Here is a 24,046-nt window from a genome sequence, read left to right as displayed (position 1 = left end):
TTTTAGAATCAGCTTTTCAATTTTTATAAAATAGCCTACTTGGGAATTTGATTGCACTGACTATAGATCAATTTGGGACTTGCTTCACAGTATTGAATCTACCAACCCTTGAATGTAGTATTTCTCTCCATTTGTTTAGATCTTTCAGTGCACAGGTCTTGTATATCTTCTGTCATATTTATCCCTAAATATTTCATATTGTTCATCCTGTTATTAATGGTGTTTTAATAATTTCTTTTGTTCCTTGCTATTATCTAGAAATATTCAAGTTGATTCTTGCTAGTGTGTAGAAATACAGTTGATCTTTTTAAGGACATTTGGATTATTTCATTTTGGGGTTATTACAAGTAAAACCTGCTATGAATATTCATATTAAGGTTTTTGAGTCAGTCTTCCATATTGAATAAACCCCACTTGGTTTTGCTACTTTTCATTTCTTTGATTTTCTGTTGTTTATCGGTTTTCAGTTTTATTGGTTTCTGTTCTCATCTTTATGCTTGCTTTATGTTTATTTTCTATTCTTTTTCTAGTTTCTTGAGGTGAGAGCTTAGATCATTGATTTGAGACTTTTTCTCTTGTCTATTGTAAACTTTTAGTACTATAAATTTGCCTCTCAGCACTGCTTTAGCTACATCTCTCAAATTTTGATATGTTGTATTTTCATTTTCATTCACTTATATATATGTATTTTAAGGACATATGGAAAGTAATTTTATTTTTGTTTAACCTTAAACTTGCCAAACTGCTTCATTGTTTGAACAGCATTTATCTTCTGAAACCCAGGCTGCACTCATATTGGAAATTAGTGAAAACCACTTAGTGATTCCACTTTGAAGTTATAACCATACAGCTAAATGTTTTGAATATAAGCCTATCTATATGTTGGATAAACTTTAGGAACTCTTAGTGTTTCTTCTTTTATAGAAATTCTCTCTGTATCCTGATGTACTTTGGTTGATCTAGAAAAGTAAAGGCAAAGGGCCAGAAAGCTAACTTCCTTAAATGAGACAAAAGGAAAATTTTTCCAACTACCACTATAAATAAAAATCTTTCAAATACTGACTCAGTCTTCTCAAGTATACAACAAATTCTAATTTGATGGTTTTTTCTTACTACTTCACGTCAAACAGTGACCTATAAATTTGTTTAAATAATAATTAAGTACCTTTTCTGTTTTTTCAGAATGAAAAAAATTAAATGATGTGTTGAAGATACTACTAAAAATACTTCACCTTTCAAATATGGTCCCTGTGTTGAAAATCTATAGGAATTTTTCCAATTAACTTTCAGATCTTCCCACAACCTCTTTGTTTTTTTAAAAAATATCATGTTGGAAATAATTTGAATGAATGTTCTGCAAATCAAGAATTGATTCACACACAAGTCCCTATTACCATAATCATCAATTTTAACAAGTCTCCTCAGTATGTTTTGTGTCAGTTTTCTTGATTATAAGATGAATATGGAAACATTTTTAATATAACAGAATATTTAATTATATCAGTTTCCCATGAAAACACAAGTCATTTAATGATGTTTATATTAGCCATTTCCATTGGTTGGCCAGAGGCTTTTCCACTGAAGACTCCCCATGGTTTCCATTCCACCATTTTTCTCACCAGACTTAGTTCATTTTCAGCCTAAAGAATCTCCTCTTCTATTTGGCCACCCTGAAGTTGCTCTTTTAATTTTTTAACATCTGGTTCCACTTTAACCATATGCCGCTTCTCATTTGTAATCTGTTCTATATACCTTTTATATGGTACATTTTTAGGGATTTGTCCAAGAACATCAGGAATCTTTGTATACAATATTTTTAGCCTCTTGTGTGGACTCTTACATACCCACAGTCCCACAAGGCCAGTGGTCTTCTTCAGCAAGCCCGCCATGACAGCCCAGTTTTATATATTTTAAAAATTTCTTTTCAGCTTTGTTTTTGACCTGTGGATTATTCTTTTTGTACCTTGTTGTATTCAAGTTGCCAAAAAAAAGGTTAAGAACTGTTACCTCTTTGTTCATGATCGATATTGGTCTGTAATTTTCTATTAGTATCTCTGTCCGGCCTTATAGAATGAAGTGGTAAGTGTTCCCTTCTTTTCAGTTTTCCTTTTTATTTTGTGTAGAATTGGTATTCTTTCAGTAGAATTCACCAGTGAAGCCATCTGGGCCTAGAGTTCTTTGTGCAGTTTCTTTATGCTTTTTAACCACAAATTTAATTCCTTTAATAGATTCAGCGTTATCTGTTTTTTTTTTTCCCAGTAAGATTTGTGTCTTTGATGGAAGTCGAACTTACTGGCATAAAGTTGGTCTCAATATTTGCTTATATTTCTTTTAACATTTGTAGACTCTGTAGTGATGTCATTACTCATTCCTTATATTGGTAATTGTATCTTCTCTTTCCTAGAGGTTTATCAGTTTTATTAAGTTTTTTCAAAGAACAAGCTTATGGTTTCCTTGATTTTTCTTCATTGTTTTTCTGTTCTCTATTTCACTGATCTCTGCTCTATCTTTATTAATTCTTTTCTTCTAAGAAGCTTAGGATCTTCCTACTTTTCTAATGTGGACATTTATTTTTCTCTCCTTGATTCATTGATTCTGCTATCATTATAACAGATTACCCTCTTTATCCCTTTGCTTTGAAATTCTTGCTTTAAAGTCAGATTTGTCTGATATGAATATAGTGACTCTAGCTTTCTTTTGACCAATGCTGTATAGTATTTAAACTATGGTATTCCATATACCATGGCAAACTATGGTATATCTTTTCCATTCTTTTACTTTTAACCTACTAAAAGACGCTTCCTTATACGAAACATATAGTTGGATTTAGCTTTTTAATTTTTTCTCTGACAGTCTCTAATTGGGGTGTTCATTTCACTTACAGTTAATGTGGTTATTAATGTATCTATTTTCAGTCAATATCCTGCTATTTGTTTTCTATTAGTCCTAGCTGTTCATTGTTCTTTCTCTTCTCTTTTTTTTGCCTTTCTTTGAATTAATTGTTCTTTATGATTTTATTTTCTCTCCTTTGTTTTCTTTGAGCTCTAACTTATTATGTTATTTTAGTGATTGCTTTAGGATATATATTATACACCCTTAATTTATCATAGTCTACCTTCAGGTGATTCTACACTTTCATGTATAGTATACAAATTATACAACAGTATATCTCTATTTCTTCCCTCCTAGCCTTTGTGCTGTTGTTGTTATACATTTCTTTGTATGTTGTAAATGTGACAGTTGTTAAAATTAATTTTCTTTAAACATTAGGTTATCTATTTAAATAAATTAAAAAGAAAAGAATATCTCTATATTTACTCATGTAATTACCATTTCTGGTGTTCTTCATTCCTTTGTGGAGATCCATATTTCCATCTGGCACCATTTTCCTTCTGCTTGAAGGACTTACTTTTTTATGTCTTGTAGCTCAGGTCTGGGGTTCCTCCTTTCAGCATTTTATGTCTGAGCTAGTCATTATTTTGCTTCATGTTTGCAATATATTTTAGCTGGGTATAAAATTTTAGGTTGACATTGTTTTCATTGAGAATTTGCCGTCATTCTTATCTTTGTTTTTCTGTACATAACATGTCTTTTATCTCAGACTACTTTTAGGATTTTCTCTTTATTTCCATGGTTTTTATCTTCATGGTTCATGTGCTTCTTGGATCTTTGGGTTTCTAATTTTCAACAAATTTGGAAAATTTTCATTTACTATTCTTCACAAAAAATTTCTTTCCTGTACCTTTCTTTCTCCTCTTTGGGAGGTTTAGTTCTATGTATATTAGGTCTCTTGAAGTTGTTCCACAGATAAATGACATTGTTCATTTTTTAACTTCCTTTTCTGTGTTTCATTTTGGATAACTTCTATTGCTATGTCTCCAAATTCACTTGTCTTTTCTTCATTTTCTAATGTGCTGTTAATGTTACCAAACTGTCTAAATCTCAGACATCCTAGCTACCTCTCTTGAAATTTGATTTGGGCATTTTTATATCTTTCATGTCTCTGGTTCTCTTTTGAACATATGGAATACAGATATAATAAGTGTTTTAACCTGTCTGCTGATTGTAATATCTGTGTCAGTTCTGGATTGTTTACCTCAATTGATTTTTCTTCTTATTTCTGAATTGAGTGGTATTTTCCTGCCTTTCTGCCCACTGGGTAACTTTTAGTTGGATGCCATACATTGTGAATTTTAACCTGAATGTTGCTGGGGATTTTTGTGTGTGTATAAATCTTCTTGAGCTTAGATACAGTTAAGTTACTCTCAAACAGTTTGATCCTTTTGGGTCTTGGTTTTGGATTTGTTAAGTGGATTCAGACCTGATATTAGTCTGGGGCTAATTATTCCCCCACTGAGTATTCTACTCAGTGTCTTGTGAATTATGAGGTCTTCCCATCTGGCGGATGGGAGCAGGCACTGGCTGGGCCCTCCATTTTCTCCCAGCCTCTGTGCTGGGTCTCCATTCCTTTCATGCAGTTCTTTCTTTGGCTTTGGGCAGTGCCCTTTTATGTAGGCACCCATCAGCTTCTGCTGCATCCTTAGCTGGGTGAGTGAGAACACCTGCATATCTCCAGGGCACTCTCTGGGCAACTTTCTCCTTTCGTCCTGTCCTGTGAACTTTGGCCACGTTGGACTCCCTGGCTCTGAGCTCTACCTCCTCTGCTCACAGAGACCACTGAGCTCCACCTGGTTCTCTCCCTCTGCTGAGGCCTGGGAACTCTCAGGGCAGTGAGCTGGAACATGTGTCCACTAAGACTGTATATGGTGAACATCTTGTCTTCTCACCATTGTTTTGGATTATTTTTTGTTTTACATTTCAATGATAAGTAAATACAGATAGTTATCGTAGTATTTTCACAGCTTACGTGTGTATACCGTAAACTGTTGTAAGTGTATTTTGCAAAAGTATTTATATCTGTTTGCAGTTACGGTGAACCTTTCCTGAAAATAGCTTCTTTAGATAAGTATAGATAATTTTTTTTAAACTCTGAAAGACCATTAATGAAACTAGTATTTAATCGGTGAAATAGCAAAATGCAGATTGCAGTGTGTCTCGGAACTAAACTTGAAATGTCAAATTATAGAAATAGAGCAAACTGTGATCTTAAAAATTGAACCCAAATTTTATTTTCCTTTCTCAGGTGTGCCTTCTGATGCTGACTCTTCTGCTGCCAGTAATAAAATCAGTGGTGCCAATAATTCTAAACCAAATCGCCCCTCTCTTGCCAAGATTCTCCTGTCATTAGATGGAAATCTGGCCAAACAGCAGGCCTTATCTCATATACTTACAGCACTGCAAATCATGTATGCCAGGTAGGCTTGTTTGCTAACTTTTGAAATCCCACAACTATGTAAGCTTTGGGTTTTTGTAGTTTTTTGATGGAAAATGTTGTGTATATTGTCTTTAAATACTGTGAGTTCTGGGTCATACACCCTTTGATGGTGAATGATGGTATCTGTGCTTTCTTTAATGGAGGTTGAAATATGAATTAGAAAATCAAGTTAAAGAACATTTTCATTATTCCTTATGGCCAATAAACTTTAAACATATTTTGGGGGATGAGAGGAAGAATCAGTTGTTACTAATATACAGTAATGTTTAAGACATTTGTCATCTCCTTCACTTTTGATAAGGCAGTTTTGGTAGTGCTGTCTTTTCTACCGTTTTGCTGCTGTTTTCTCACAACCTGGATAAGTGCCCCATCCATCAGTGTATCATGGTTATGGATCTGATGAATAGAAATTAATACTTAAACAGGAACATTAGTTTAGACCAAAGGCTGACTTAGTTGTTGAGAGGACATTTAGTCCTTGGTGTCTTGTGTGAGGCATCCTTGGTATTTGGCCTTCAGTAAACACAAAATTACCCTCAGGCTTGAACAAACCAAGAAGATTTCTCAGGGAAATACAGAGGCTGATTTTTATGTTGGCAGTTTTTCACCTGTCATCACTGTGGTCATTCAATAAATAAGATCAGGAGTAAATATTTTAGCTTTTAGCCGATGGATAGTAATAACATTCAGTATTTTTCTAAAACTCTTTCTATACTTATCCTATAAAAATGAGGGGGTCCTTCAATAAGCACTTGTCCTGCCCCCTGACTCTTCCGTCCTGCAGAGGTGAATGGCAGCTCACTGCAGGTCTGGCTTTCTCTCCTGACAGAGACGCCGTGGTCGGGGCCCTGATGCCAGCTGGCATGGTTGCCCCGGTGGAGTGTCCCTCGTTCTCTTCCTCAGCACCCCCTTCTGACGTGTCTGCCATGGCCAGTCCCATGAATGGAGAGGAGTGTGTGCTGGCTGTTGATATTGAAGACAGACTGAGTCCAAATCCATGGCAAGAAAAGAGAGGAGAGGTAAAAATAAATGGTAAAGCAATAAAGCAATATTTGATCAGAAAGGAAAAGGTAGCTAATTTGTATCTAGTAAAGTGTAAGTCATTCTTTCACTTAATTCAGAGTGTTTTTGTGCCTACTGCCATAGGCATTTTGGGCTTGAATTAGAAAATATTCTATTTGCAAAAGGAGCCTTGGGACTTCCCTGGTGGTCCAGTGGCTAAGACTCCATGCTCCCAATGCAGGGGGCCCTGGTCAGGGAACTAGATCCCACATGCATGCTGCAACTAAGAGCTTGCATGCCACAACCCGCCTGCCGCAACTAAAAACATCCTGCATGCGGCGACGAAGATCCCGCGTGCTGCCGCTAAGTCCCGGTGCAGCCAAATAATTAAATATTAAAAAAAAAGAGCCTTTTTCGTGTGTAGATGGAAACAGATTATTCTTTTAAAAAGTTGCTAAATGCAAGTGCACAGTTGTTTATCTGAAGTTCTGGAACCTGAAAGCTCCAAAAGCTAAAGATTTTTGTAACTTATTTTGGGGAAAAATCCAACTTGAAGAGATGGGAGCTCATTTTAGTTGTTTTCATGTGACCCATTGTGACTATTAGTAGGTTCTCCTGGGAATATAAATATGCTTGATTTTGCAGGGCTGTCCCAGACCCCACTGGAGGTGGTAGCTGGTGGTGTAAGTGCCTTGTTACCTCTGTAAAATCTGGTATATTCCAGATGGCCCAAGGGGTAAGACTTATGGAGTTGGATGGGAAGTGTGCCATGTTGCCAAGTTTCTCCTTTTCTTCTTCATTTTAGATTGTCTCTTCTGAGGATGCTGTGACCCCCTCCGCAGTGACCCCGTCTGCTTCCTCAGCTTCTTCTCGGCCATTTATCCCCGTAACAGATGACCCAGGAGCTGCCAGCATCATTGCAGAAACCATGACCAAAACCAAAGAGGTCAAGGGGCTTTCTTCTTTAACATTTTATTTTGAAATAATCTTAAATGTACGCACAAGTTGCAGAAGTAGTTCATAGAAATAGAACATGGTATACGCCTGTGTACTATTTGGTGTACTCCTAGGTACTATCTACCTAGGTTCTCCAGTTGTTAGTGTTTCTAAACCATTGGCGGGAGCGCTGTAGGGCACAATCCCCAAGTCTTCTTAATGTTTCAGTGCATATTTCCTGAGTATCAGGACATTACCATTGATCCAGCATTACTTTCTGTCCATAGACCTATTCAGATTTTGCTCATTGTCCCAGTAGTATGCTTTATAGGTCTAGGACCCAGCCCAGGGTTGAGTGTTGTTTCTTTGGTCTTCAGTATGGAACAGTCCTTCAGTTCCTGATTTTGTCAGAAACACCACAGGAATGATGCAGGGTTCTTTTCAGTGCATCCCATTGGGATGTGTGCATTGTTAATTTGCTGCATTACAGGTGATGTTAATTCTTACTATTTTGTTAAAAGTATCTGCCAGATTTCTCTATTGGAAGTTAATAAAAGTGTGTTAATAAGTATTCATGGGGAGATAACTTTGAGACTATGTTACTACCTTATCCCTTGTCATATTTTCACCTACCAGTTTTTAGTATCTTGATGATTCTAGCTGGATCCATTATTACTGTGGTAGTTGTCATGTGGTGATTTTTCAAATTTCATCATTCCTTTTGGAATATCACTGTTGCTGTTCTTCTGTAAGGGAGAACTTTCCTTTCTCATCTCATCTGTCTGTCTGTCTCTTGGTACAGATTCATGGGATCCGTTTTACTCAAATAATGACATACATCATTTGACACCCAAATTGCCCCAGACTTGGCCATTGGGAGCCCTTTTCAGCTGGTTTGTCCTTCTGATGTGTCTCCATAATTCTTTAAGCACTTCCTTACTTTCTAGCACAATAGAGTGTTCTAACCTTATCTTTCACCTACCCTGCCCTCGCCCTGGAATCAGCCATTTCTCCAAGGAGCGCTGGTTCCTTTTAGTGGATCAGAGAATTTAGAAACAAGATCTGGGAGCTTGGAAAGCTGATTGCTACTGGGTGTCCTTGGTTTAGGCCCGCTCAGCAAACAGACACACACACCCACAAGCATTTATTTCTCCTTTGGCATCTTATCTATATAATGAAAACCATGAGTGGTTCAAACCAATACTTCAGTTTTCAGTACAACACCACAGGGTTTGTTCTTGCTCTCTTTCTATATTTTAGGTATATAATCCTTTTATATGTTGTTGGATTGCTTTGCTGTTTTGCACCTATATCTTCTCCTGATTTGGGTTAAAGCATAATACTGGTCTCCTGGAATGAGTTGGGCTGTGTTCCTTCCTCTTCTGTTTTTTAGAAGGGTTTGTGAAGGTTTGGGGTTAATTCTTTAAATATTTGGTAGAATTTTCTCTGTTCTAACATGTTCTGATTGTTCTTTTATTTCCTTGTTTCCTGGCACAACACAAAATTCTAGGTTCAACAAGATGTTTTATATTCTAGCACAGAAATCAGATGTTTCTCCAAGAGGTCTTGGTTCTTTTTAGTGGAGAATGGTACTTAGAAGCCAAGATCTGGACCTTCATGTGCTCATTGCCGTTGGGGGGGGGCTGCTGTTCACAACCGCTCTTACTGGGCAGAGCTAGGAAATAAGCGTGTGTGTGTGTGCGTGCGTGTGCACGTCCATGCAATAAGTTATACACATTAATATTTAAATTGTTATATATCTACATACAGTGAAACCGCAGCAATACAGTCAATTCTAATAACTGCACAGGATTCATTCTACTTTTCTCCCTTTCTGTATTGAAAACTCTCCTCTCTGAAAGCGAGAATCCTGGCTCCTGTGAGTGACCGTTTAATAACTTCCCCTTAGGTAGCTACCCTCCCATTTTCGCTGTCGTTCCTCTCCCACACGGACACCCTCCATCGCCTGCACAGCTTCTGGCACTCAGAACCAGCCTGCCCTCGGCAGGGATAGCCTCTCACCCTGCTTGACCTGTGACCTCCCACCCCTGCACCCGGTGCCGCTGGCCCAGAGCAGGGATATCTTCCCCTTGGCTCTGCCATGCGGCGCCCCGACGTGGATGCCCTCCCGAGCCCGCCGGGTGCCCGCACTCCAGGCCGTCGCGCCTGCTCCCACTGTCTTCCCTGCCGGCCCACCCTGGGAACAGACACACGTTGTTGTCAGTTACATCTGGAACGCTGGATTTATATTATGCTCTTACTGCTGATGAAAATATATCCTGTGGAAAATCATCATAACCATCTGTGGTGATGAGGAAATTGCTATTTATAAATTAGGTGTCTGGACTCAACTTCTGATATTTGGCAGTCTCCTAGGGTGAGGGTTTAATGCAGAAATTAATCTGAATTATGCAAAATTTTTGCTTTTAGCTAGAAGAGGGATGGTATAATTTCTTTCTTAACCAATTTATTTATGAAACATAGGCATTATCCAGAGTATAGCCCTTAATTCCTATCATTTCAGTTTTGGTTTGATTCATAAATAATGGCAAAGTAATTTCCATGTTAGTTTTGGGCTTATTCAAGGAGATAGGCAGCTAGTGATTTGATTTGATTTGATTTGATTTGATTTATTTATTTATTTATGGCTGTGTTGGGTCTTCATTTCTGTGCGAGGGCTTTCTCCAGCTGCGGCAAGCGGGGGCCACTCCTCATCGTGGTGCGCGGGCCTCTCACCTGGTGCGCGGGCCTCTCACCGTCGCGGCCTCTCCCGCTGCGGAGCACAGGCTCCAGATGCGCAGGCTCAGCAATTGTGGCTCACGGGCCCAGTAGCTCCGCGGCATGTGGGATCTTCCCAGACCAGGGCTCGAACCCGCGTCCCCTGCACCGGCAGGCACACTCTCAACCACTGCGCCACCAGGGAAGCCCTGATTTTATTTTTTTAGCACTTCCTTTGGACTTGTCCTCTATTTTTTTTTAAACACTCCCACCAAAAAAATGTTTGATACTGCTTCAAATAAGACCAAAGACGTTATATATGATTAATATATTCCACTGAATGCTTTTGCTGGTCTTCAGTAAATGAGATTCTGGAATGTCATCGTTTTTGATGAATTTCACTTACTGGTTCCCTGAGTCTTCATTCGGAGGTAGGAGCAGGGTCTGTTTCTTTAAAGGGAGAAACCGTGCTCCTGCCCGAGAGAGCTATGGCTTCCAGGGCCAACTTGAGCATTGATGGACTTTGCTCATTGGATATGTCACATTCCCCTTAAGGTTCCTAAGTGGGGCTTGTGCTTCCCCTGGCTCATTTGTTTCTGAAAAGCATTGGCACTGGTTTCACTGAAATTCAGAAAGCAAGAGAGAAGAGCAGAGGCACTTGTGGTGCCTTGTTCTTCCCCTGGAGAGCTGGACTCTGCTTGGGGAGCGGGAAGGGCCCGGCTGCTCCCCGGTTCAGCACAGGTCTCGGCGATGCTCGGAAGCTGTGGCATCTCCCGGCTCTGACGGCTCCCTGCTCCGCTCTGTGAGCAGGACCCACTGCCAGCCTCCAGGAGGGACGGCTCCCTGCTCCGCTCTGTGAGCGGGACCCACCGCCAGCCTCCAGGAGGCTCCTGTGTGCTGGGCGGCAGGCTGCCCCCACCTTCATGGGGGGGTTGGGGGTGTCAGCGATGGCGCCGCAGGCAAACAAGCGTCTCCTTTCCTCTGCTGCTGTGGAAAGAGAGGCGAATGATCGCAGGTGTGGTTTGTTTTAACTGACATGCTGTGAATGGGAAGTACAAGGGGAGTATTGAGAAGACTCTTACTTTGTATATTTTCTTTTTAAAAGAACCTAAGGAGCAAGAGATTATGGACAATGTGTTACATGCCAATAAGTCCATTAAATAAGATTCTAAGAAAGAATTATGGAGAGGATCTAGACAAAATATGTAAAAGCATAGTGTACAAATTTAGTTGATAGAAGACTCCCAAACATACCCTAATTTTACATGGTGTGATTTCATTCCAAGTCTCCCCTTGTAACGTACCTCTGTTATGAACTTGGTCACAGTATAAGTTGTCATTTCTTTATAGTTTAGGCATTCCTTTTGACAGCTGTTGGTAATTTGTAAAATAGGTCATTGATCTTGAAAGCGTAGTGCGGGGTGGTGGAGATTTTAGGGGCTTGTCATTTCTTAATCTAGTATTTCACGGTCTTAAATGTCTCAAAAAGTCCCTTATTCATTATTGGTAATCATGTATCCTTTGAGTTTATGACTGTTTATCTCTTAACATATCATTCCTCATTTTAATTGTTTGACGTTTTAGGATGTTGAAAGCCAAAATAAAGCGTCAGGCCCAGAACTTCAGTCCTTGGATGAGTTCACCAGCCTGTTGGTTGTGGACGACACGCGCGTCATGGTGGACCTGCTCAAGCTGTCTGTGTGCGGCCGGGCGGGGGACAAGGGCAGGGACGTGCTTTCGGCTGTGCTGTCTGGCATGGGCGCCGCCTACCCACAGGTGAGCTGCAGACGGGTGGGCGGGCTGGAGGTACTGATGCTGTCTCGTGCTTGAAGGGCTCCTGCTGAAGATGAGTCCCTTCTCTGTCGTCTGTGCTGCAGTTGCTCCCCAGTTTGCCTTTTGACGTAATTTTGATATTTTAGAATTTTAGAATTTAGAAATTTCTAGTTTTTATGAAGTCAGATCTGCCAGTTTTTTCATTTATGGCTTCTGGATTTTGTATTATACCGAAAATATGCTACCAGCATGACGTTGTTTAAAAAACTCCCTCAAGTCTCTTCTAATCATTTTTACGTTTTCATTTGTTATTGTATTTACCTTTTTGAACCACCTGGGATTTATCGTGATGTCAGGGATAAAGTCAGGATTCAACTTTACTTTTTCCTAGATGGTGAACATGTTGCCCCAACATCATTGATTGAATAAATCCATCTTTTCCCTAGTGATTTGAAGACCACTTTTATCATATTCTAAACTTTTATGGACTTCTTTCTGTTCCATTAATCTAGTTTCTGTGCTCCAATACTGCAGTATTTTAACTATTAACTATTTAAAATAGATTTTAATATTTGGTAGCACTGGGTCCTGTGGGACTTTCTGCCATGGTGATGTTCTGTACCTGAGCCATCCAATATGGTAGCCACCAGCCATATGTGGCTACTGAGTACTGGAAATGTAGCTAGTGCACCTGAGGCACTCAAGTTTTCATTTTATTTAACTTTAACTTAAATTTGAATAGCCACATGTGGCTAGTCTAGGGTGTAAAGTCAATATCATATCAGTATATCTTAAAAGTAGAATTGATTAGTCCTGAAGTCCTTGGGCTTCCTTAAGGACCCTTATTTATCAGCAGCCTTGCTCTGCCTTTTCAGAACTGGCTGGGTCAGGGAGTCTGATGCCATGTGCCCTGTGCAGATGCGTCATCTGTGTTTCTCTAAGTTCCATATCACCACCACCAAAACCATGAAGTACTTAAGTATGGTCAAGTGGTCTTGAAATCATAGTAAATGGTTTGGTAGGTATTTTAGGGGCTTGTTATTTCTTAATTGTGTTGAGGAAGAACTAAAAGTTATAGGTTTCCTACTTTGTAGTTTTTTGAGGCAAGTTACTTGGCATAATTCTGAGAGATTAAATCAAGGTGAATTGCCATAAGCAAAATATTAATGTTTTCACAAGTTTAATGTATTTGTGAGAGGAAAGGATGGAATGAGAACATGGATTTCAAGTACTAATACCCAGCATTTCTTGTACACATACCTGCCAGGCCTGGTTCTTGGTGTGTTCTCTCAGTACGGAGCACAGGCTTTCCCTTTGTTTACAGATAAGCACACTGAGGCTCTCAGAGGTCATTACTGCCCCAAAGACACTCAGGTTGCTGGTGGGTGGGAGAAATGGTGGTGGACTCTGAGTGCTCTGAGGACAGAACCGCAGCTGTGACCGCTCTGTCACCCTAGCCTCAGAGCTTATTGGCCTCTCCTGGGGGACTGACTGGCTTTGCAGAGGAAGGTTCTGAAGCCCAGAAGAGCCCTAGTGGGCTGTGCATTAGGAGTTTGATGGTGTCAGTATCTCAGATTCAAGGGGAGACAGAGACAAAGGTGGGGATTGTCTTCAAACTTTCCTGGCCAGTGGCAAGATGCTACTCCTATGTCCTACCCTGACCTGATATTTGGGACTCTTTAAGAAAAAAAGAGAAACTTTTGAATTTATAATGATAACACCTAAATGGCAGTCATCTTAGTTTGTCATTAGCAAAACTGTTTGCTAAGCTAATCTGTTTATTATCTAAGTGTGAGGAAAAATAGATAAAAACAATCATTTATTTCTGAAAAGTACAGAATAGAGACTAGTTTCATTATTTTTCTCTAAATTAAAAATATTTGGAGGTTAATATGTTATTACCGTAACAGCATATTCTTGTTTGTTTTTAAAAATAGCAGTCAAGGAGTTTATAATCACCAGTATTGACCATTTAAATGGTGTGAATCACTAAAATTTTCAAATGAAATTGGATCATTATGGATTGTTGGGAGAATGTGGTGTGGGGGCTGACCCTAGACGTCTTGGGTCAAGAGACACCCCCAGTTGTCTTCATATTTGTAGCCCTCATTCCAGATGCCGTCTGCTGCTGTTCAGCCTGGGCAGCTTGGTCGTTCCTCTCCTTCCTGCCCGCCTCCTGCTGGAGGTGCCTTCTAGGACCTTGGTCCTTTCTATACCTTCTGCTCCTTCGCTTGATGGTTTTGTTCCTGGGGCAGAAGTAATCTTGTCTTGATGTAAAGAGAAACTGTTGTAATCACAGGCATTTCCGTTTCATCAGTTGCCATGTATGGGGTGTTTTGGGTGTGTCAGCCACCTCCTGGCTGCTACCTCTGCGAGCTCTGTGCTGTCTTGATTTTATAGGTGAGGAAACCGAGCCCTAATTTGAACTAGATTTCTCAAGCTCCCAAGGCCTCCACCCTGCCGCCGTCCGTACGGAAAGATCTGAATTGGGCGGGCATCCTGATGTCCTTCTGCTTTGTACCCCGCTTCCTCCCGCAGGTGGCAGATATGTTGTTGGAGCTCTGTGTCACCGAGTTGGAGGATGTAGCCACAGACTCACAGAGTGGCCGCCTGTCCTCTCAGCCCGTGGTGGTGGAGAGTAGCCATCCCTACACTGATGACACTTCCTCCAGCGGTACAGTGAAGATACCAGGTACAGTGAAGATAGCGGTACAGTGAAGATACCAGGCTGGCCCCAGGGAGGAAATGGGGCATCCTTGCCTGTAGAACAGCTTCATTTCTGCAATTGCATCCGTAGAAGCAGCCGTCATTGTTTTATAGAAAAGAAGCTACAGAATTGCTTTAGAATCACTTTTCCCACCTTTTCTAGAAAAACGACTCCCCCCCCCCCCCGCCCCAAAATAAAGCATGATACAGAAAACCACGCAAAGTAAATGTTTAGCTTAATGCTTATTAGATGGATGCCTTAGTCACCAAAACTCAGGTCTAGAGTTTTTTTGCCTGTCCACAGAAGCCCTCCTTGTGTCCTCCCCTGAAGTAACACTGTCCTGGCTTGTGTTTCTGGACAGTTTCTGTTACCCAAGCGTGCATTGTCATCTTAACTCTCTTAATTAATAATTTCCATCTTTTAAGTTTCTTTTAACCTATAGTTTTTTCCTTTTTTCTCAACAATTCACCTATGGAGGAACCTGGGCCTTTGACCTGCACACTCCTGCTGCACTTCCACGTGCTCCCCAGCCCTGTCTTTCTGCAGATTTCCCCTGATTCAGAGGCCCAGTTAGTTCAGCCTTTGGCGGGACCATTGGTATTTGTGATCCAGCATCTGGAAGCACCTGCTATCTGCTTGTCTCTCCTTTGGTGATGGCAGCCACTACTGATGCTCACTGCCTGAGGCCATTAAATCCATGGGAGGTTGCAAAATGGTGCTATTCTAATTGTTCCATTGCTTTCTTATTTATTTGCTAGAATACTCTATATAGGGACATTTCCTCTCCTTTGGTTGGTTGTTTGCGTAAGAAAGGCAGGATAAAAGCTTGATTCTTTTCTTCTGTTTACATTTTCAAGAGAATGGACTGGTTACCTATCATTCTTTCAAGGTGACCAGTTATTCTTTTCTTGGCTGTGCCTCGCGGCTCATGGGATCTTAGTTCCCCTACCAGGGATTGAACCCAGGCCCACGGCAGTGAAAGCGCCAAGTCCTAACCACTGGACAGCCAGGGAATTACCTATTTTTTCTTTTATGTCATTATGAACTCATGGATTTAAACATTTATGATGGGCTTTAATCCGTTGTGACTATTATCCTACTGAAGCCCAAATTATTCCATCTCCAGACATCGGGAACCTCTTCAGTTTGGCTCTTGCAGTGACTCGCATATAGTCTGATATGACAGGATGCTTTAGGCTTGTCATGTAGTTTCTCCCCTCCACCTGGAATCTGCCCTGGTATCTTTTAATGGAGATAGCATTTCAGATCACTGGGCTATCATTGTTTCTAGATTTTTTCAGTGGACAGAGATAGGATTAATGAGTGGACAGTCAGACAGACTGACTGACTGACTTTCTTTTGAGTTCATAATGACATGATAGAGCCAAATTCAGAGCTACAATGTTTCTACTTAACCTCTTCTGTTATGTCAGTGTTTCTTTTGTTCCATACCCAAAATCCTGATTCTAAGACATGGGATGATAGAATATCTCATAATTACTTATTTGCTTTATCCCACATTACATGCACAAAAGACTAAGGATACAATTCTAATACTACCAAACATGCACATAGTTACTGAAAATATTTAACAAAATTTTTTTCTTGCTTTCTTGCCCTCTTCGTTGTTGTAACTTTATTTTAATGATTATACTATATATCCCAGAGCATAATAGCTGTTACATACTCTACTTCCTTCCTTTTAATTTGCATTTAGTTTTAGTTGTCTCCTTCCTTATTGTGATTGTCTGAAGCTCATTCTCTCATCAGTTCCTCAGCAGGGCTCAAAGGACGGCAGTCCCGACTGAGGTCAGCTTGTTCGAAGAGTTTGTGCCCAAATTTGAAAGTTAGCTTTTTTTGGATAGCATGTTTTTCTCCTGTGAAAGTGGGAAAATGCTAATCTATTCCCCCCCCCCACCCTTATGAATTGTGCTTTCTTTCCATAATTTTACTAGAACATGTTTTCATATTGGTTGTTACAAGGCAATATTCTCAGATAAGGGGTTGTGCCCCTTTAAAATGTAGTTTCAGGTCTTGTCTTTCAAGACAGATTTTTTGCATTACAGTTTGTAGTATTTGTTTGTATCCTAGCTTCAGTTTTCTTTTTCACGGATATGTGGTCGTTTTCTTGTGTTGGATGCCTTTAGAGCCAGGGGTGGGGGAGTTCCCCAACCCCCGGGATGAGGCCTGTTAGGAACTGGGCACAGCAGGTGAGTGGTGGGTGAGCAAGCGAAGCTTCATCTGCTAGGAACCATCACCCCCAACCCCGGCTGTGGAAGAATTGTCTTCCACGAAACTGGTCCCTGGTGCAAAAAGGTTGGGGACCGCTGTTTTAGAGTCAGTGTTGGCTACTTCCTCTCAAGTGCTTTTTTCTTTTTTTAAACAGTTTTGGAGGAACAGTTTAATTAATTAATTTATTTATGGCTGCATTGGGTCTTTGTTGCTGCGCGCGGGCTTTCTCTAGTTGTGGAGAATGGGGGCTACTCTTCGTTGCGGTGCACAGCCTTCTCATTATGGTGGCTTCTCTTGTTGTAGAGCACGGGCTCTAGGTGGGTGGGCTTCAATAGTTGCAACACGCAGCCTCAGTAGTTGTGGCTCGCGGGCTCTAGAGTGCAGGCTCAGTAGTTGTCGTGCACGGGCTTAGTTGCTCCACGGCATGTGGGATCTTCCTGGACCAGGGCTCGAACCCGTGTCCCCTGCATTGGCAGGCAGATTCTTAACCACTGCACCACCAGGGAAGTCCCTCAAGTGCCTTTTATCTCTTTTTTTTCCCTTTTGTCCTTCTGTTTGTTTCAAAGCATTATTCGTTGTGTTTATTTGCTCCTGTGCTCTTTCTAGTTTAATTTTCATTTCTGAATTAAAAAAAAAAATTCTTTACACAATTTTCTCATTTAGCGTTTTGGTTGTCCTAATTCTAATTTATGTTGTTCTTTCATATCTTGTATCATTTTCCTAATTTCTTTTAGCTTGGTTTGAAATAATGGATTATAATTTTCATGTGTTTTGTGGGCACATCTTTCTGGCTTGCTTTCATTGTCTGTAGGAAAATGTTATTCTGTTCTTATTCTCTCTTTTATAACTAATTTTTTATTGCATTTGATCTTGATACTTTTTTTAAATAAATTTTTATTGGAGTATTTGCTTTACAGCATTGTGTTAGTTTCTACTGTACTGCAAAATGGATCAGCTATACATATATCTCCTCTTTCTTGGATTTCTGACCTTGATACTTTTATCCTGATCATTTTTATGTGAAACTAGTTTTCTTAAACTTTTAGAATGAGATGGCATTCAGAAAAGCTTCCTTAACTTTGAGCTCTTACTCTTTCATAGTAGAAATTTACAAAACAAAAGATAATTCCACTCAGCAGTTGCCTAAGACAAAAATCTGGTATCCCTCTTCCTCTTTTCTGTTTCTCTCTTTACTTCATAACCAGTCTACCAGCAAGTCCTATCATTTCTACTTTAAAAATATATTCCAAATTAGGTCATTTATCACCAACTCCAGATCATTCTGGGTCCAACCATCTAGTCTCACCTGGTTTATTATACTAGATGTCATATACTAGTATAATATACATGTTCTGCTTCTACTTCTCACCTCCTGTGTCCCCCAGAATCAACTCCTTACGTGACATCTAGAGAGATTCTCTTAAACGAGTCAGAACATACTGGTACTCTGCTTCAAACCCACCAGTACACCCCTGTAACCTTAAAATAGGATGTGAACCCTTGATGGTGGCCTGTGCAAGTTTACATGAGCCCTGTTCACCTCTCCAACAACATTCTCTTCCTCTCTCCCTCCTGTCCCCTCCATGTCATCTTGTTTGCTGGTCCTTAAATATGTTTTTATCCTGTGAAAGTGGGAAAATGATCATCTATTTTTCCCCCTTATAAATTGTGCTTTCTTTCTGTAATTTTACTAGAATATGTTTTCATATTGGTTGTTACAGGTGATATTCTCAGATGAGGGATTGTACCCCTTTAAAATGTAGTTTCAGGTCTTGTCTTTAAAGACAGTTTTTTGCATTATAGTTTGTAGTATTTGTTTGCATCCTTGCTTCGGTTTTCTTTTTCATGGGTATGAAAAGGCAGATGGCAAGTACAAAGCAAGACAAATGGCCTAAACCTGGAACATATTTAAGGACCATCCTTACAGTCTTTGCCTTTTGATTGAGATGCTTAGGCCATTCATATCTAATGTAATTATAGATGTGGTTGGATTTACATCTGGATTAGGAAGACAGTTACTTATAGACAATGTGGTTGGATTTACATCTGCCATTTTGCTGTGTGTGTTCTCTGTGCCTTGGTTCTTTTTTTGTTCCTCCTTCAGTGCTTTCTTTTATGTTAAACAAAATTTTTTTTAGTGTACCATTTAAATTCCTGTTGATTTTAAACCACTTTATTGGTGTTTGCTCTGAGGATTAAAATGCATATTTTAATTTATCACAGTCTACGTCAGGTTAATATTTTAGTTCTGGTAAAATGCAGCAACTTTGCTTCATTATAGTTCTATTTTCTCTTCCTTCATTTTTGCTGTTATTGTTGTATATACTGTATCTGTATATGTTGCAGACCTGTGCAACATATTTGTAACTATATGTATTACAAATATATATATGTGATTTTATAATTATCGCATTGTGCCAGGGACTGGCCAACTTTCATATGTCATGAAATATTATTTTGACTTTTTTCCAACTATTAAAAAATGTACAGACTGTTCTTAGCTCACAGGCTATGTAAAAATGGTGAGTGGGACAAATTTGTCCCGTGGACTATAGTTTCCTAAGCTCTCCTTTATACAGTCTTTCACCTTGTAAAAATATTAAGAAAAGGGGAAAAAAAACCTTATTTCTCAATCCATGTATTTCCCATTTTTAGTGCTCTTTATTTCTTCCTGTGGATTCAAGTTACTATCCAGTATCATTTTATTTCAGCCTGAAATACTTTAAGTGGTTTTTCTAAATCATGTCTGCTGGCAATGGAGTCTCTCAGTATGTGTGTATTTGGGAATGTTTTTATTTTGCCTTCGCTTTTGAAGGATAGTTTTGCTGGAGATAGAATTCTTAGTTGATAGACATTTTTCTCTCATATCACTTTAAATTTGTCATCCCACTGGCTTCTTGTGTTCATTGTTTCTCGAGAAGTCAAGGTTAACTGTATTTTGTACCCCTATATGTTATGTGTCTTTTTTTCCTTGCTTTCATGATTTTCTCCTTGTCTTTAGTTTTCAACAGTTTCAGTATAATGCGTGTGGGTGTGGATCTCTTTGTGTTTTCCTACTTGGGGTTATTAATTTTTGGAACTGTGGATTAATGTTTTTCATCAGACTGGAGATTTGGGGCTATCTCTGTTCAAGTACTTTTTCTGCCTCCTGTTCCCCTCTTCTCTCTTTTTTTTGGGGGTGGGATTCCCATTATGCATATGTTTATATGCTTGATGTTGTCTCCCAGGTTTATGAGACTTTATTTATCTTCAATCTTTTTTCTTCTGTTCTCCAGTTAGAGTAATAGAAATTACACAGTCTTCAAATTGTATAATGATTCTATTTTTCTGCCGTTTCAAATCTGCTGTTTTGTCCAGCTGGTGAATGTTTCATTTGTACTTTTTCCACCCTCAAAATTCCTTTTAGTACTTTTTGCTTCAAGTCATTGTTATCATATTTTCCTTTGTGATCATGTTTTCTCTGGTTTTCTTGAACTCTTTGAACATATTTGTTACAGCTGCTTTGAAGTTTATGTCTACTCAGTTCAGCATCTGGCCATCAGGGTCAGTTTCTGTTGCCTGATTTTCTTCCTGAGTGTGGCTCACACTTTTCAGTGTTTTTGCATATCCCATTATTTTTTATTGAAAACTGGCCATTTTAGATTGTATTGTGTCACCTGGATTCTGACTTTTTTTTTAAGATTTGTAATTGTCGCTGGGTTTCTTTGGTTGTTTTGTGTGTTTGTTTTGTAACATGCCTGGAATTACTCTCTGAAATCTCTCCCCCACATTACATATCCACTGGCGTCCCTGCTCACTTTTCTATTTTGATTTTTGTTTTCTAGCCTGACTTCTAGGGTTTGCTCTATGTCTGCTTAGTTTGGCACTCAAGCCTGCTGAGTTCCCTTCTGTGGGTGGATCTCTGTGTGGGTGGGAGCAAGGAGGGCATGGAAGTCAGTGTTTTGGCAGTCTTCCCCGTGCGTGTGTGTGTGCCCGACTCTTCCCGTTTTCCTGAGTACACGTGCCTTGCGTCATCCAGGCCTCCATGACGTCCTCATTGAGCCCTTCTTTGCTCTCTGACTTCCAGGATCTTCCTGTTAGAGTTCTGGCTAGTTCTCAGGTCTGGCACTCCCCCAGCCACACCCCCATCCCCGGGCCAGCAAAGATGCAAGCTTTTCTGTGTGTCCTCAGTTGCCCTCCCTACTCTCTGACTTCCAGAATCTCTGCCCGGGCACTTCCCCTGCTCTACACAGTGAGCATAAAGCCCCAGGAGGTAGAGTCCCACCCTGGTAGAGCTGTGCCCCAGCTTGCGTAGAACAGCCCCAGGCGAGGACACCACAGTCTCTCACTGTCCCTACCCAAGATTGGCAGGTTTTTCCATTAATAATCACTTCTCAATTTGTTGCTTGCTGTTAATTGATTTGAAGAGCCCTGGAATCACTGTTTCTTATCATTTTGAGTGGTTTTATAGTTATTTTGCCACCCTCTTCCCTCCATCATAACCCAGTCCTACCCTTTACTGATTCTTTTGTAAGCTAATTTGTCCCAGAGAAGACTCTAGATCTAATGCTAAATGCTTGGTGCATGTGATTTTATATGGCTTTTTAAATATGGGGGTGGGCAGGATAATAAAGCGTGGTCTCACAGCTGGGGCTGCAGCATGAAAATGTGCCCAGAAGTGAGACCACAAAACCAGTTGGCCAAGTGAGAATGTCTTCAGGCGTTTCCATCACAGGTGAATTCTTTTGTGGGAGGCAGGGTGAGAGAGAGGGGTGCTCAGTCTTAGGTTCGTATTTTTTGAGGTTAGTTCTTCCTGAGTTTTTGCTTTTCATTAGCTGTTACACATCATTTTAGTCTCACTGCTTCTGTGTGGCTTTTGGCCTTGTCTGTGGTATGTTGAGTGGGAATTGTTACTTTGTGTTTTGTGCTCACTTGTCCTCCAGGCGCAGAAGGACTCAGGGTGGAGTTTGACCGACAGTGCTCCACAGAGAGGCGCCACGACCCTCTCACAGTCATGGACGGAGTCAACAGGATTGTCTCCGTGCGGTCAGGTGGGAAGCGAGTTGAGCTTGCTTTGTAGAACGGAACCGTTAGCATTACTAAACAGAACATTACTACTGCTTCATTCTCATGTAAGACTTAAGGAAGGGACCGTAAGTGATCCAGCTGCAAAATACAGTAGGTTTATCTGCCTCTTCCCAGTACTTTCAGTAAGATAATTATTCAAGTGATGTTTGCCCCTAACCACTGATGGGTGGGATTACTGGGTGACTAGTGTGAGCGCGGGTCCTTGTTGGGAGCACAGGCCGTCTGGGCCCCAGTCTCAGCCAGACAGTGGAGACGGTGCTGTAAGGTGTGTGGTAGTGCTGGGCTCATGCCAGGTAAATGTTGACATGCTACAAGGCTTTAAAGGCTTTTGGTTTTTAGTTGATTGCAGTGAGGACTTGGGCTCCACGCGGAGGAAGTGTTCTGCGCGTGTGGTGGACAGCACTGGGGTGGGCGAGAGACGTCTCCTTTGGGCCTCTCTCTGCTCTGCTGACGTGCTTCAGGAGGTTGAGCAACCTCATGTTCAACGTGAGGCTGAGCAAGAGCAAATCACTCTATCGAGGGGCTTGTTAAATGCTCTTCACTGGGCTTTTTAGAATCATCAGTGCAGGGGTGTGTGTGGGTGTGTGTGTGTGTGTGCGTGCGTGCATGCCCACGCGCGTGGGCAGATCTCTTCAGACTTCTTTATCCTTCACCTGGAGCAAGGGTCAGCAGACGTTTCCTGACATAACTACTCCCCTCTGCCTTTGTAGCGAAGGCAGCCACAGACCGAATGTAAACGATGGGCCTGGCTGTGACCCAGTAGAGTTTTACTCACAAGACGTTACTTTGGATGAAGTGGTGTCACAGATGAGCATGGGTTTTTTTCTGGCAGTTTGACAAATGTCGATGTAGTTTTCAGTATTGTTGTGAGATGTTCCCCCCGGTTTCTCTGCTTCCACCAAGATTCCGTCCAGGCTACTCCCACGCCGCTGACCGATGGCGCTTCCAAGTAGAAGCCTGGTTGGGCTGGCACGCCCCACGCCTGTCTCTCCAGCTCCTCTCCATGGCACCCCCCATGGCACCCCAGGCCCCGGGCTCTGGCTGGGCTGCTCCACTCTCCCTTGAGGGTGGCTCTTCCTTAATGAGCTGCCCCTGTGCCGCAGGGGTGTCCCCTGCGCCTTTGAGCATTTGCACCCTCTTTGGGGAAGACCGGGGCTTTTCTGCTTTGTTGCCTGGGTAACAACCATTACATCAGACCTTCCCCGAGAAACCTCCCTGCGGCCCCGACCCCGGGTGTGAGCACGGGCTGTTTCTGCGGGCCTCTCACACAGCATCGTGGTTGTGTGTGAGTGTCTCTGTTGGAGCAGTGCCTGCCTGCCCTCCACTTCCCAACTGCTTGCCACAGTGTGAGTTGAAGGGCATGGTGTGAACGCACATGGGGAGCGGGCTGGAGGAGCCAGCTATTCTTCAGACACGGCGTGAATGACTTTGCTTTGTATCTAAAGAAGCTGATGTTGATCTGATGATGGGTGGACCCAACACCAGTGTGCTTTTGTCCACCAGGCCGGGAGTGGTCTGACTGGTCCAGCGAGCTGCGCATCCCGGGGGATGAGTTGAAGTGGAAGTTCATCAGTGACGGGTCTGTGAATGGATGGGGCTGGCGCTTCACAGTCTACCCCATCATGCCAGCTGCAGGTGAGGAGGAGGCTTATGGTCACCAAGGCTTGATGACCCACACGAGGGAAACACGCCTGTCGTTTTCACTTAGTACTTTGTGGTCTGCCTTCTCGTGTGGTGCTGGGAGCCAGCACTGCCCAGGCCCCACCGTGGCAGAGATGAGAACTGCAGTGAGCTGCTGCAGCTGTCTGCCTGCTGGGTGCTAGCCCTCCGTCCGCACCCAGAGTTTCCCAGCTGCTGCTGGTTGCAGCTCTGAAGCCACTTGAGTTTTCAGGTACAATGTCAATGTACAGAGTGTAGTTATGTGCAAGACAGTGGCGGCACCCCAGGCGCCCCTCTAACCGTGGCATCCAGGGGGATGAGGCCCACTCACTCACTGTTGGTTGAATCTGTCCAGGTCTCCTTGTGGGGTAGCTCTCGCCCTGTCCAGCAAGGGGACATTTATAGTGCTCTTTTTTCAGGCCCTAAGGACCTCCTTTCTGATCGCTGCGTCCTCTCCTGTCCGTCCATGGACTTAGTAACCTGTCTGCTGGACTTCCGGCTCAACCTTGCCTCAAGCAGAAGCATCATCCCCCGCCTTGCAGCCTCTCTGGCAGCGTGCGCACAGCTGAGCGCCTTAGGTAAATGGCACCTCTGTTGTCAGGTCTGTCTTACTACGT

The 24,046-nt window shown here is 41.5% G+C and overlaps 1 protein-coding gene and 1 pseudogene across 9 annotated transcripts in view; one reads left to right on the top strand and one right to left on the bottom strand.

Annotated features, from left to right (window-relative positions):
- HERC2 (HECT and RLD domain containing E3 ubiquitin protein ligase 2) overlaps positions 1 to 24,046 on the top strand; it is a 224,880-nt gene that overhangs the window by 165,583 nt on the left and 35,251 nt on the right. For all 8 annotated transcript variants that reach the window (XM_082395462.1, XM_082395465.1, XM_082395464.1 and 5 more), the window contains 8 exons: positions 5,144 to 5,315; positions 6,165 to 6,354; positions 7,143 to 7,283; positions 11,576 to 11,767; positions 14,303 to 14,456; positions 21,626 to 21,733; positions 23,274 to 23,405; positions 23,849 to 24,007. In XM_082395462.1, coding sequence (XP_082251588.1) covers positions 5,144 to 5,315; positions 6,165 to 6,354; positions 7,143 to 7,283; positions 11,576 to 11,767; positions 14,303 to 14,456; positions 21,626 to 21,733; positions 23,274 to 23,405; positions 23,849 to 24,007 — 1,248 coding nt within the window. The remainder of the gene's footprint in view (positions 1 to 5,143; positions 5,316 to 6,164; positions 6,355 to 7,142; positions 7,284 to 11,575; positions 11,768 to 14,302; positions 14,457 to 21,625; positions 21,734 to 23,273; positions 23,406 to 23,848; positions 24,008 to 24,046) is intronic.
- On the bottom strand, positions 1,472 to 3,659 carry LOC309630359 (NADH dehydrogenase [ubiquinone] 1 alpha subcomplex subunit 5 pseudogene; annotated as a pseudogene). The gene has a single exon. The product of its transcript is annotated as an NADH dehydrogenase [ubiquinone] 1 alpha subcomplex subunit 5 pseudogene (transcript).

Source organism: Balaenoptera borealis (assembly GCF_965194805.1).
Source record: "Balaenoptera borealis genome assembly, chromosome: 6".
NCBI classification, from domain to species: domain Eukaryota; kingdom Metazoa; phylum Chordata; class Mammalia; order Artiodactyla; family Balaenopteridae; genus Balaenoptera; species Balaenoptera borealis.
This window is presented reverse-complemented; position numbering and strand designations above follow the sequence as displayed.